At 36.3% G+C, this 15,036-nt stretch overlaps 1 protein-coding gene across 11 annotated transcripts in view; it reads left to right on the top strand.

Moving 5' to 3' along the window:
* CACNA2D1 (calcium voltage-gated channel auxiliary subunit alpha2delta 1) overlaps nt 1-15,036 on the top strand; it is a 496,257-nt gene that overhangs the window by 296,649 nt on the left and 184,572 nt on the right. For all 11 annotated transcript variants that reach the window (XR_006298483.1, XM_043588719.1, XM_043588713.1 and 8 more), the window contains one exon: nt 7,323-7,364. Coding sequence is in view for 10 of the 11 variants with exons in the window: in XM_043588719.1 (XP_043444654.1) it covers nt 7,323-7,364 (42 nt within the window). In the remaining variant the exon portion in view is untranslated. The remainder of the gene's footprint in view (nt 1-7,322; nt 7,365-15,036) is intronic.

Below are 15,036 nucleotides of genomic sequence, written 5' to 3'. Positions count from 1 at the left end.
GAGAGTCAGAGAAAGAACAGATGATTGGTAGTTTTCTGTGATAATCTTTGAAACCATCTTAGCAATATCAATCTTCTTTAATAGAAGGTGTTATATTCAAACATATAATAAATATTTGTATAGTTATTTCATTTTTTATTATGCCACTAATTTTTTAAAGTTTATTTGTTTTGAGAGAGAGAGAGAGCGAGAGAACGCACTTGTGAGCAGGGTAGGGGCAAAGAGAGACTGAGAGAGGGAATCCAGCTATCAGTGCGGAGCCTGATGTGGGGCTGACGTCATGGAGCCTGGCACAGGTTCGTGAAACGTGAGATACGTCCGACATCAAGAGTCAGACACTTAACCGACTGAGCCACTAATGCAACTAATTTCTAAAGGCTGATGAGAAGCTGATGTAAAGAAATTGATAGAAATCATCTTAAAAAGTTTAGCTACTTGCTAATATAATAATAAAATATTAAGTTGGCAATAACAGATTTTTTTTTACCTTTAGTGTATCAGAACTATTAGAAAAATACAATTTTTTTTATATGTGAACTAAGAAAATTGTGATTTTTTTTGGCCTCTTTGATTTTTTTCTTCTGCTAGAATTGCTAGAATTTTAAATTTTAGAAAAGAGAAGAAGCTTTATGCCAGAATACATCTGAGTTTTTATACCACACATCTTTTTTTCAAACCACCTGAATGTGAATAAAGAGAAAATGGACACACAGAAAGGGAAAGGGATGAGGAAGGAATGGGTCTTCACGGATGCAGGAGGAATTGGCATCTGGGACACAGAGAGTGGAATTAGGCCTAGAACAGTTATGTTCCCATAATGCCACCGAAAGAAATTGACGTTCTGGCAAATAGTATTGACTGTTAGTGACAGGAAATTAGGATGAAAAAAGGGAAAAAAAAAACACTGTAGGGAGTGTGATGTTTGTATCAGTACTATCAGTTGTAAGATTTAGAAACACATTCTAACTAGCGTAAGAAAAAAAAAATAAATTCCGTAATTGAGAGCTAGTAGAAGTAGCCTCTGCCACACCACGATTCATTAAACCTTTCAGTTTTTGCAACCATCGCTACTCCTGAAATCTTCCTTAAGAAGGGAGTAGGGAAATGAGATAATATCATTGGATAGATTTAGGCACCTGTTAGTTTCTGTGGTCAGAGAAGTAGTGTAGTGTAATTTGCTAGCCAACTGAATCACGTGGTTGGAAGAAACAGTTTTCCAAAGACAGTAGGGTTTCTGAGTCGGAAACAAAGAAACAAAGCAGATCCTCATGTTTACTAGTTGTTAAAACATGAGAACCACTGACTTGCTCTATGGGAGGGCTGTTCATGTAATTTTCTCCAGCAAGATGCCACAGTGTGGCTGTTAGGATAGATGCATAAACTTTTGGTTTAATTCAAAGTTGACATTTCTCCAGTCAGGAGTGTGTGAGGATGAAGGCGTAAGGTCCTTTTTATTATCTCTTGTCATATGATGTGAATGTGAGTTTATCACATGTCTTCAGTCCAGTAAGCTGGTACCACCAATCTCCTGATGCGACTCTGATCTCCGTCTTGATTTTTCCTTTTTATTTTCATCAACAGCATGCTTACATGTTCAAACCTCAAACAAATATAATGACACACAAATACTTTTTTTTTTTTTCACAAAAATCACTGTCTTTAATATACGGCTTTAACCACTTTCAACTCTTGTTGGAAATATTTGCTCACATTCACCCCCAACACACGCACACATGCATGTACACACCATCACACATACACACATAGGTTCCTAAGTTCTTTTATTCACACAGTGTCACAGTGCAGATTATCACATCCCATGTACCATGGTTGACTTGAGCACAGTCAACGGCAGTGGCATGTGTGTTTACCAGGTCAGATTGTGATAAAGATATATTGATCAGAAACATAAATTATAACTGATTTGGGCTAAACAGTATGGATCTTGGTGGGCAGGAACCATTAACACAATTCATTTATAACAAGAGTATCCTTAATAGTCATCTGATTGACTTCAGTTTTGGAACTGAAGAGTGATAAATACTAAGACTGCGATTTTCTTGAGAAGCAACTTTAGCAGACAGTATGGTTGCTCAGAATATGTCAGGCTGTGGATCAAGTGCAGAGTCAAGTGTACAGCCAAGAAAAGAGAATTGGTAAATAGGACATGAAGTTAATCTCTATTTGAATTTTCAATGTGTCATATATTTCAGATGTTGGCTATAAAATCTCAATTTTCAGTTCCAATATTTAAATCTTTTCGCTGGCACCATCTTCCACGTGGAAGCTTTGTATTTATGCTTCCGATTTTTAACATAAATTCATTCTATTCATCAGAGGCCAACTTTTATAGGAAAGTGGCATGCAAGGGACTGTCACTTGCAATATACACGTTGAAGATGGAATAGTCTATCTTGTCCAGATTTAATTTTGACTCCCAGTAGACAAAGGGATACTGAAGTAATTTATCTCCCAACTTGCTAGGGGATGTTTTCAATTTCAGTAAGCAGCAGCAGTATATTAGCATGGAACATTTGGGTAAATTTGTTTCAAGGAGATAATAAATAACTAAACTACTTGGTTAAAAATCAGAAACAAAACAATTTGTGCTTGTCATCTGGTGGTGCTTAAATGACGGAAAATAGCTCTCTAAAGGTTTAGCTAATCTGTGAATCTAGTTTGAGGCTGTTGCTGGCTTTATCTTATCACACTGCGTGTAATACCCTAAAATCCACTAAGAATCTTTGTATTTGAATGCAAATACCTTCCAAGATGATGTTAATAGTGTGCATGAAAACATCTAGCCAGAAGGATAATGGAGAAACCAGATGACCCAATTTTGCATTCTGTGCCTGTGATAATTAGCTAGCATGCCATACTTTTACAATATTAAAAGATACTGGTACAACTATATATTTTTTGGAGGAGGGACTGAGGGAATTTTGAGTGACAGGATAGGTGAATGAGTCAGAAACACACCCACACATACATGCTTGAACTGATTGTAAACAGAGGAGGAATGTTTTAACTACCTGAGGTTCTTAACTCTCCTATTTTGAAACCTGCGAAAGTTTTGGTTTGGATGGTCATGGCATTCAATGATACTAAGAGATATTCCTCATCTATAGCAGATGAGAGGAAGTGTCTCAGCGCCTCAGTCTCTTGCCACACAGGAGTCGGGAGGGCCGGAATTTGCTTCCTACGGCCAGGATATGGACAGTCTTCACTTTCATTTCTCCAACACGGTACAGAGTTAAGGTTGCCAAAGTACTGTTGAACGAGTGAGGGGTGGCTCCCTCTGTTGGTTGGGAGACCCCAAAAATCTGCTGTACAAAGTCGAAGTAGGATTGAGGCAGGGGACAGCTGATTGATCAGCTAAAGGAAGAAGGAATCCAGCTGATACTTCCTTTTTATTAATTCTCACCCCCTCATTATAAAAACATTTAACTGCTTTTATACAATTATGCCTCCTAATTTTCTTTTAGTACCGAGTTAACCTTAACCAAAATTTATTCCTACCAAAGAACACCGGAACACAAAATGTGGGCTGGTTTAGCGTGACTTGTCCTTTATTCCTAAGAATTGTCTTTTATCCCAGTCCCTTTAAGATTGATCTGATTTCAGCCTGATTTAGTGTAACATAGCTACACACATCTTATATAGTTTCACGTAGCAGAAGAGATAGCTATAAATGAATCTGATAGGAAAAAGAATTATGACTCCACCAGCTTAGGATTTTCCTCTAGCTTATATTGAAAACGATTCCTGAGCCATTCTGAAACTCTAAACAAAAGCCACGGTAAAGCAGATCACTGTAATTTTCTCTAAGAAGGCATGAAGCACTGAGAGTGGAAAAAAGTATTTATGTATGGTTATACAAATTAAATGTTCTGTGAATGTTTGCCGCTTATTTTAGTATCACAGTGCCACAGAAGTTGTGCTGGTTGAAAAATTAAATGCAGTTACAGTTTCCCCAAATCCTGATACCCTACACAGATTTATGCTTACTAAAGTGGATCAGTTGAGCTTTTCTGTTAGGTAAAATAAGGGAATAATGGAATATGCTTGCTATCAATTCAAAGCTTAGGATTTGGGAAAGTGTATTTATAAAAAGAAATGCATCTAAGCCAAAAGCTGTATCACATATGTTAGTGAAGAAGAAATTTTGTTGTAAGGCAGGGGGTGTAATCAGGTGCACATTCCATTAAGGTCTTGTTCTCTTACTAAATCACGACAACTGTCTAAGAACACATTTGATTAAGTACTTAAAGTTTTGTTGTTTTTCTATTAAAAAGTCACACTTTGGTTTCCTTTTCATGTATTTATTTTTTTAAGTTTATTTATTTATTTGGAAAGAGAGAGAGAGGTTGGGAGGGGCAGAAAGAGAGGGAGAGAGAGAGACAATCCCAAGCAGGCTCTGCACTGTCAGCCCAGAGCTCGACCCAGAGCTAGAACCCAAGAATGGTGAGTTCATGACCTCAGCTGAAACCAAGAGTCAGATGCTTAACCAACTGAGCCACCCAGGTGCTCCTCCTTTGCATTTATATCTTGACCCTGTAAGCAATGAACATTGTATAAAAGACCTTTTTAAAAGTAGGGTTAGAAAATACCCAGTTACAATGAGAATGGTTGTTGTATGTACAGTATTATTTTATGACTAAGGTTTTTCTTTTCAGTTTACTGAATACAAGAAATCATTTTTGGGGATCTCATATCTTCCGAGTCTAGAAAGCCTTGTGCAGATACATAAAATTTTAAAAAAAGCTTTGCAATACACATTTTCAATAAGTTTTAGAAGCAATATAGAGTTTCTAAAAGAAAAGTAATAAGATTTTATATGAGATACAGTATCATCACAAAAGGAAAAACATTTGGAAATTCTCAAATAAACTTAGACTTTCTTCACTTGAAATTTAATGTAATTTCACCTTGTTTTCTAGATTTCAATTTTGTAAATATAAGTAAGGAGTTGGCAGAAATAAAGTCTAAAATGAAGATAAACTTACTCAATATTTTATCTTTGGATGGAATCCACATTTCAGGTTGAAAATTGTCTCTGAAGTATAAATTAAAGAGTTTGCAAGAAGGATCAATAAACTCGTAATTAGATCTGGGACTCGGGTGGATTCAAAAGATTCTCTTATGTTGTGTATGTGATGAATTCTGATTTTGTATTTTAACTTTGTTACAGAATTTGTGCTGTAAGAAATGCTTCAGAAATTAGAACTTTTATGCATGTTAAGATTCTTTAGCTACTTAAATCTTTCTAGAAGAATGCAAGGGTAATTTTTAAAGTTCTGTTAATTGTAAATGAAATAAATTCAAACTCATGGCTTCATTCACTATTATGAATTATATGTTCTATGATTTATTAATATAGTCTTTGGTTTGTTTCATCTTCAGAGAGATCTTATTTTTTTTTAAACTGTATTCAATCTTTTTTTGGGGTAAGAGAGGTGGAGAGAGATAGAATCTCAAAAAGGCTCTGCACTGCCAATGCAGAGCCCAACTCAGGGCTCAGACTCATGAACTTTGAGATCGTGACCTGAGCTGAAACCAAGGATCAGGTGCTTAACTGACTGAGTCACCCAGGTGTCCCAGAGAGATGTCTTTTATAGAACTAAGGCACTCTTGATATATTTCTCAAACCAAAAAAAGGAGGCAGATTTTGCTCTAAATAAATTTGAGAAACAAAACAAGATGTGTTTTACTCTTGGAGATTTAGAATGTGCATTCATATACAGAGACTCTGAAGTCAAAAAGAGATGACTTTAATTAACTTTATTATTCATTCTAACGTCATAGGACCATAGAACATCTTGGAGATGGGGTGGGGTGAAGGGGTATATTTTAAGAAGCACTAATTTATTGAATTTTTGACTAACTTCCTTTGTTTTTAAATGTGCATTGTTTTTCTTTCTTTTTTTTTTTCCTAAAGTTTATTTATTTTGAGGGCGACAGAGACACTGTGAGTGGGGGAGGGACAGAGAGAGAGAGGGAGACAGAGAATCCAAAGCACACTCTTTGCTGTCAGCCCAATGTTGGTCTTGGACTCACAAAACCATGAGATCATGACCTGAGCTGAAATCAAGAGTGGGATGTTTGACTGAGCCACCCAAGCACCCCTTATTGTGTTTTCTTGTAATAAAATTTTAGAGTATCCATTTTTTAAATGTTAAAGAGACACAGAAAAATGTGCTCAGGTTACTACCGAAGACATATGGAAGATGGATTTTTATCTTCAATCAGTTCAGGAGAAGAAAGGAAAAGGAAATCAGTATAAATGGAGTATTCTGACATTGTATAGAACTAGTCTTGAAGCCTCAAGGAATGAAACTTTTAAATTCCTTGACAATCATTTTGTTCATTTTTTTTCTTTCCATGTTCACTCTGTGATGCAATTTATGTCCATAATTTATAGTTATGGCATATTTCAGCATTATTGACGGCTGGCAGAAATGGGTGTATACATTTATTCTTCAAGAGTCAGTGCTGACCCACCACTTCGGTACAATAGCAAAGTGTTAGTTTGTTAGATAATTTCATTGCTTTACCTGTCTAAGTATTTTTTTTAATTATTTATTTTTGAGAGAGAGAGAGAGAGAGAGAGAGGGAGGGAGGGAGGGAGGAAGGGAGGAGGGGCAGAAAGAGAAGGAGACACAGAATTGGAAGCAGGCTCCAGGCTCCGAGCTGTCAAGCCCAGAGCCTGATGTGGGGCTCAAACTTGCAAACCACGAGATCATGACCTGAGCCAAAGCTCCACGCTTAACTGACTGAGCCACCCAGGCACCCCTGCTTTTGCTATCTGAATTCAATTATTCTTGATCCCTTTTCTGAACCTCATGAAGAAATTTCTGCCAATATTGTGCAGATGTGCTTTTCTTCGATCATTTCAACATGTGATATATGTATTTTTTAAAAGTCATGGTGTCAGCAAAATATTAAGCCATATTCTTACATTTTTTTTCTTGAATTATTCTCTACAGTTTCATGATTTATGGGTGTGTGTGGGTTTATATATAACTTTTTTGCTTTATGAACTCTTCATTTTTTCTTGACAAATGGTTCTGACACCTCTACTGAGATACTTCATCCTCAATGCAAGATGTACTATTAAATATCACTGATATAGTATTTTAATATGTTTTTCAAAATATTGGCTAATCTTTGTGCATCTTTGTGGAGTGTATTGTGAAAAGAATTCCATGAGGGGTTTATTATTTAAAATATGCACAAAATGTATTCAGAACTTGATCCAGTATATTTCTATATTTTTACTGAAATCAGTAAAGCACTCTTCTTTTCTTTTTTTTTTTTTACAGAGCAATGAAGTTGTCTACTACAATGCAAAGGATGATCTTGATGTGAGTATTGGAAGTTTTACGTTATATTCCAAGGTAAACTGAATTATGCTTGGATGACTGGATTTACAGTACAAGCTGACCTAGCCCGTTGAGTTTTTCAGAAAATGATCTATAGCATAAACGGAACTACTGGTGTGACCCAATGAGGTAATGATGAGTTGTAGTGCTTACGTCATCTCTAACAAATTATCGTTGGCATCTTCCTAGGTAGAAAAGCTATGTGTTTCTCTGGATCTGAGCTCTCACTGCACCCTGTCCAGACCTCAGCCCACAGCACTAACTGTGATGATACTTTACATCCCTTAGCGGTATGGAAGACAGAGGTTGGATCCCATCCATCTCTGTAAGCCTGGCGCTTATTACCAGGGTTGCTAGGCAACCCTGAACTGCCCTTACCAGGGGGGCCACTTATTTCACGTACAATGTGAATGACATCCTGGAAGCTGTACAACAACTGGCCTTACCTGGACAATGTTTGAAGCATAGTAGGTGTTCAGGAAGCCCTTTTAAATAAATGACTATAATGTACATAGTCCAATGATTTTCAAACATGGATTATTTTAGCACAAATAAGTTACTTCTAACTTATGATTATGGTGGAAGCATTTGCAAAATAGCCAACAATTCGACCCTTAAACTCACTTAAATTCTCATATATTTGAGAAATATCTCTATACTCTTAACATATTTATCCAACAATGTGCGTTGAGGGCTTCTTATATTTTCAGTATTCTTCTGAGAGCTTAGGATATGTATCAGTGAACAAGTCAAACAAATGTCAAATAATTGTTATTTGTTCTTCACACTCTTTTTATCTGACTCAAAAAAATGCATTTCTATGCTTTTATTTAGAATTGTCTTCCAGAAAATAATTTAAAAACAAACACACACATAATAGATATGGTTTGTCTGAGATGCCACCCACCTTTTCAGGTTGTAGGACCAACTGAACTGCTCAACACCATGGTTAATCGAACACTCTGAAGAAAGTGGACTGTTTTCTCCATTTAATAAATGAAGAACTTGGAGTGTTTTAAAAAGTGTTTTCTTTTTACTAGACATAGGTGCTTTGCCAGTGCTAACTATCCTCTTACTACCGGTAAATATATATAATTATGATTTCACATGTGTATATATATATATATATACATGAAATATATATATTTATATATGTGTATGATGTCATTTTAGTTAGGTAGGAGGTATATTAAGGACAAACCGATGGCTCATACAAAACATTTTAATAGTTAATTGTTTGGTATCCAAGTGAGCATTATTTTTGTACATTTTGTCTCACTGTTGGGATTAGTATTTGATATTTAAAAATTGTACAGTCATTAAAATATATATGCAAAATCCTTATCTTTCCTGGTAGGAAGTTAGAGCTACTACAGCACTAGTTACAGTTTTTTTTAAAACATTTAGTTTGTAAAAGTGTAACAAAGATTTCATAGAAAGTAAAGCCAATGGATTAACTTGCTGGATCCAACCTGCCGGTCAACAAAGATGTTACTGTTACTGATGAGCATAAGCTGAATGTTACCTAAAGATGATACTGATACTGCAAATATGTTTTTCTTTCCTCTAAACCTATTAAATAAGTCATATTTTTGATGTCAGGTAAAATAGTTTTATTTAAGTCAGGTTTTCTTATTATTTAGAAAGTTAAATTTTTTTTATTTAAAGTTCTTTTTAAGGTTTATTTATTTTTGAGACAGAGACAGAGCATGAACGGGGGAGGGGCAGAGAGAGAGGGAGACACAGAATCGGAAGCAGGCTCTAGGCTCTGAGCCATCAGCCCAGAGCCCGAAGCGGGCCTCGAACTCACAGACTGCAAGATCGTGACCTGAGCTGAAGTCGGACGCTTAACTGACTGAGCCACCCAGGCGCCCCGAAAGTTATATTTTTTATTTTGTATAGTAAAAGCGAGTTTTCTTTGTTCAAGATTTTAACAATCATGTGCACAAATGTAGATACAACTGGGGCTCCTGGGTGGCTCAGTCAGTTAAGCATCCGACTTTGGTGCAGGTCATGATCTTGCGGTTCATGAGTTTGTGCCTTGCATTGGGCTCTGTGCTGACAGCTTGGAGCCTGGAGCCTGCTTCGGATTCTGTGTCTCCCTCTCTCTCTCTGTTCCTCCCCCTCTTGTACTCTGTCTCTCTCAAAAATAAATAAAAAGGATTTTAGAAAAAAAAAATGTAGATACAACTTTTTAGTAAGTACCATCCCAGTTAATATTAAGTTGCCTGACTGAATAGTACAATAGTATAATTCATAGTCTGCTTTCACTATGCTGCTAAGTTAGCAATGTGTCCATGATAAGTGCAACAGAGTACATGGGTTGTGTACTTGTAATACTTGAGCTGTGCTCCGTGCTTAGGTTTACATAATTTGCCTGCACAGATGTTTATTCATATATTAAAATAAAATTCCATGTAAGAGAGACAAGGATTAATACAATTGAACTTATTGAACTTGTCATGTTTTTTGCCTTCTCCCATCCCAAAGAGTCTATACTGTTACCATAGGTTATAAACGTATCTATAAAAAAGATGCATTCTCTTTCTTGAACCAAGAGATGAGCTTTAGCAAGTTAAATCAAGACTCTCTAAACAGCAAAATATCAACGTGCAAATTTAAAACTTAAAAAAAAATGATGCTCAGAAAAATATTAAAATGATGCTCAGAATTTCGAGAAACTATTTTCACTTCTTTATATATAAATAATGACAGTGCCAGAATAATTTGCAAAGAAAATTGTATAGTAGAAAGAGGGCTGAAACAGGAATCAGAGGGTTTGATTCACACTCCATTCCACCCCTAAAATTGTACTCACCCATACAGCTTTAAAATATATTAAAACTTCAACTATTTGCCTCTTGGGTAAGACATGCTACAGGTGATTAGGTGGTCCACAAATTTCATTACGGTCCAGAGTATTCCTGGAATACTGGCCACAGGGTCAAGTTTGCTAGAATTGTACTATTTCATGTGAATTTTTTGAAAATTTATTAAGAACTGTAGGATAATTTCATTTTATACTTCACTAAAACTTTTTATTGGGGAATTTCAAAGTGCTTTAGATATGAGAATATTATTACTCTTGGAAACCCTTAGACACTGAATAAAATGAACCACATTTAATGATTAGTGTATTGGTTTGGCTGTTCTAGAGAGACCTAAAGTAAAAGTGGCTACAGGAAGACAAAAGTTCATTCTTCTCTCATGTGAACATCTGGAGGTAAGGCCTAATGTGTCAGGTCTCAGTCTTCCAGGCCCCCAGGTCCTTTTCTCAAGTTTTCTTCCCTCTTCAGTTCAGTGTAGCTTTTCCATGTTGTGATCAAAGGCTGCTGCTTCAATATATGTACAGTGATTTTTGCCTTCTAGATAACAGAATGGAGGCAAGTGTCAATAGAGGACATGCCCTTTGCCTTTAAGGGTATGTTGGAAATTGTACACATCGCTTTTATTTGTATCTGTTTTCCACAGCTTAGGGACTAGCCTGGCTGAGTTGAATCAGGATGTAGAATAGAATCCTCCCCCAACATAGGCACGCACCCAAACAAAATATAGGGTTCTATTACTAAAGAGAGAATAGAGAGAACACTAATTGGGAAATAATTAGCAGCTTATGAACATACCTTCAGTTTGCTCATCTTGACGAATTGAAGTTAATTCCAAAATTCCACTCACTTATCTGAGTGACTTCTATCACTTAAAGATAGTCAAAGTCTCCAACTTGGAACTGAGGAGAAAATTCTTTTTACAGTTAAAATGAATATAAAGTTATATGCTGTACTGACTATTTTTTAGTCCTCCTGCACGCATGCGTTTTGATCACCACAATCAAATTGTTTTCTGTAAGGGAAATACTTATTATCTTACAGTGAAAGAAGTTAAGAAATGTAAGCAAATGTTGCACTTTGATATTCCACTTATGCTTTTTAGTAGTTACACATTTTTTTTGAAGATTTTTGCTGATCTGTGGAAATTGGATGGTGTAATTTACAGACCTTACCAAGAGTTTTGCAATGCAGGTGGATTTAATTGACTCTGATACTCACACCTTTATACAAACAGTGCTTGATATTTTATATGTCAAATGTTCACAAATCATAATGCCATCTCATTGTTTTGGTTCGAATTGGCTCACCATCCCTGTTCTTTGTCCTGGTTTTTTTATGTACTGATTTAATTGTGTGTAGTATTTTTATTGCTCAAACTCAGAAAGCCACATTCATTATTAAAATCTGGTGATTGGAAATTGTAGAATGTGAGTTTTATCATCACACACATCAGCAGCTAATATCTAATGAACAAAGGAACTAATTAGAATAGTAAATATTGAGACGTTATCCATTAAATAAATTTGTCCTCATTTATTTGAGTGGTAACACAAATGTTTGAAAGCTAAATAGAGTTTCTCTTTTAAATGTTCTGCCTCCTGAAGGAGACCAAAGGATTCTAAATTCTGAGCCTGTGGTTATTATTTTTAACTTTTCCTCCGGTTCTGCGTTAGTGGGAGAGGACTTATTTTTCTGTCACCGTGCCTAGTGGGATGGTGGTCATTTTCTCCATTTTATACCATCATTTCGCTCACATCCGTCATTTCGTTTCCATGCCCATGACGATGATATGATTTTAGACATTTTTCTCAAACATTTAAGAGCTATTAAAATGGTTTTACATTTTATATTATGCTTCTAAATTATCCATATCCCTTTGATAATATTACACATTATTAATATATAAATATTTCTAAAATATTGTATCCCTAATTCTCTGCTCATTGTCGAGATAATCACATTAGTTATTATTGCCTTTGTTTGGTATTTAAGACACTCATGAAACTTTTTTTTTTTAATGTTTATTTATTTTGAGAGAGAGCATGTGTGGGGGAGAGGCCAGAAAGAAGGAGAGAGAATCCTTAGCAGACTCTGCATTGTCAGCCCTGAACCCAAAGCAGGGAGGGCTCAGTCCCACAAACCATGAGATTATGATCTGAGCTAACATCAAGAGTCTGACACTTAACCAACCGAGCCACCCAGGCACCCCAACACAGATGAAGCTTTGCTAGTTCTTTCCTAAGTCGTTATGAATTTTGTAAAGAATTGTGGGCACTCTCCTCTTGGAGGCACAACCAGTCTTTATAAATTATTCCCTTGGTGTCTCTCCATAAAGTGTAACTTCCTGGAGGGCAGCTCTTGTACTCACAGCAGGTGACAGAGCTCTTACAGTAACCAGCACATAGTAATCACTCAGTGAGGGATTTTTCTGAACAAGTCGGTGAATCAAAGTTCTAACAGAATCTTCACTTGACACAAATACGAACTGGATGAAGAATACCAGAGCCATAATTATATACAGTAAAACCTTGGTTTGTGAGCATAATTCGTTCTGGAAACATACCTGTAACCCAAAGCACTTGTATATCAAAGCAGATTTCAAGAACCATTGGCTCAGTTACAATCATGTAACGTTCTGCGTCACATAGTACTCGTATGGCAAGACATCACTAGTATCTCAAGTTAAAATTTACTAGAAATGTTTGATCGCCTTGCAGATCACTCACACAACAAGTCACTTGCAGTCCAAGGTTTTACTGCATCTCCTATTTCTGTGCTCCATACTTCATGTCATTTTTAAGGATGCCCTTTCACCACCACCCCAGGTTTCAGCCAAGACCTGTGTGAGTCTCTGTGATGCGAAGGACTGGAATTGAAAGTCTCTGAAGAAAACACTTGCCCTTCACAAATGCATACTGTTGACCAGAAACCATAGCATACGTTCTATGTCATTATTTGTTTTTAAGTTACAACTGTGACAGAAGCTAGAGCAAATGCTTGGAAAGACATCTGTACCATTTTACTGTTTCCTAATCCTGAGACGAGAAAGGTCTTTCTTCATTTAAAATAGAAACCAGGCAGTGGAGGAATAATAGGAAAAGATCAAGAACAGTACAGTAGAAATACTGTAGGGTTAAAGATCCAGAGGACATTTTTCCTCTGAGATATTTCAGATACTTCACGGAAGAAAAACATTAAATGTATGCTTAATGTCTCCAAAGAAAGAACCAGTGAACTGTGACCAATAGACTGACATAAAATTATCAGAATCAAAACTGCTAAAATAAAAATTCCATTGGAAGAAAGAACAGATTTGACAATGCAAGTTATCCAACAATGATTCACAGAGGAAGCAGGCAACACTCCCAGAATGTCAAAAAGGTTAGAAAATTATGGAAGGAAAAATAACACATGGAAGACAGTATGCAGAGATGTAAATCCTAAGTCATGTGTTCCAATAGATCAAGTCAAAGCATATGCATTAGAGACAATAAAAAAAGGTTTAATGGAAGTAAGTATTCAGGTATGCAAAGAGATCTGTATGTAATTGTAGACTTGAAAGGCTACGGTGTTTCTTTCATTAGAGGAGAGAATATATTAACATTGGCTAGGACACTGGACCCAGGAATATTTTTTAGCAAAGATTTTTAAAGGATTTAGGCAAGATTTTCCGAAGTCAAGAACTTTTATACCGAAAACTGGCACAGGGATATTCAAGAGAAGATTTCTAGTAGGCATCGAAGTATTTAGTTGGCCTGGAATACTTTTATGCTTAGCTTATGAGTAGACTTTGAAAACAAGTGTCCAAAATTTCCCCAGCCAAGTGTGAAGCTACAGGTGTCACAAAGCCAGATTCACCTACAGGTGTGTTTCGGTATGCTGGCACAATGTTAAAATCAAAGAGAGTCTGAATATTTTGGGGTGTGATACGTTCTCCAGTTTGCCACAGTCCCACTTCCCCCTGTTGTTTAACTCCAGCCTGCTTTACCTATGTACGCAACATAAAAAATAAAATAAAAATGTACAGGGTAGAATCCTTAGCGTACCAACATATAAGGGAAGGTGCACGCAGCGTTTGAGAGTATAGAATATGAGTAGCTGGAAATGAAGGAGTAGCTTTCAAAAGATACATAAAACATACAAAGAAGGCCATCAATTGAGTATATGTGGGATTCAAGATTAAATTGGGAATCTCCTGTTTCCTGTTATTCTTCCATGTTTATTATTCTGGTCTATCACCACTTAGGATTTGAATATATAGAATATTATATTCAAGTGTAGTCTATTGATTTTGTTTATTTTAATGATGATACATGGCCTCAGTTAAAGGGAAAATAAACTTTCAAAGGTGATCAAGTATTCCTTTGGAATACAACCTTTCAAGTGGCTACATCTGAATTGGTCAGTTTGTGGGGAGCTATTGTGTTATAAGCTTTTCTTTTCTTTTTTTTTTTTAATGTTTATTTAATTTTGAGAGAGAGAGACAGAGTGTGAGCAGGGGAGGATGAGAGAGAGAGGGAGACACAGAATCTGAAGCAGGCTCCAGGCTCTGAGCTGTCAGCACAGAGCCTGATGCGGGGCTCGAACTCACGAAATGTGAGATCATGACCTGAGCTGAAGTCGGACACTTAACCAAATGAGCCACTCAGGCGCCCCAAGCTTTTCAAGTACTGTGATATGAAACAATTCCTCAGAGGCATTTTATAATTTCTATACTCCTTTACTTTGATCAGTGGTATTTATATTCATTGGTGGGCTTAAAAATAAATACTTAGTGTCAGCCAGATTTAGCTAAAGCAATAGCTGAAGTAAAGGGGAAAATTAAT

This window comes from Prionailurus bengalensis, chromosome A2 (assembly GCF_016509475.1).
Source record: "Prionailurus bengalensis isolate Pbe53 chromosome A2, Fcat_Pben_1.1_paternal_pri, whole genome shotgun sequence".
Taxonomy (NCBI): domain Eukaryota; kingdom Metazoa; phylum Chordata; class Mammalia; order Carnivora; family Felidae; genus Prionailurus; species Prionailurus bengalensis.
The sequence above is the reverse complement of the archived record's forward strand: the minus strand, read 5'-3'. Positions and strand labels throughout refer to the sequence as shown.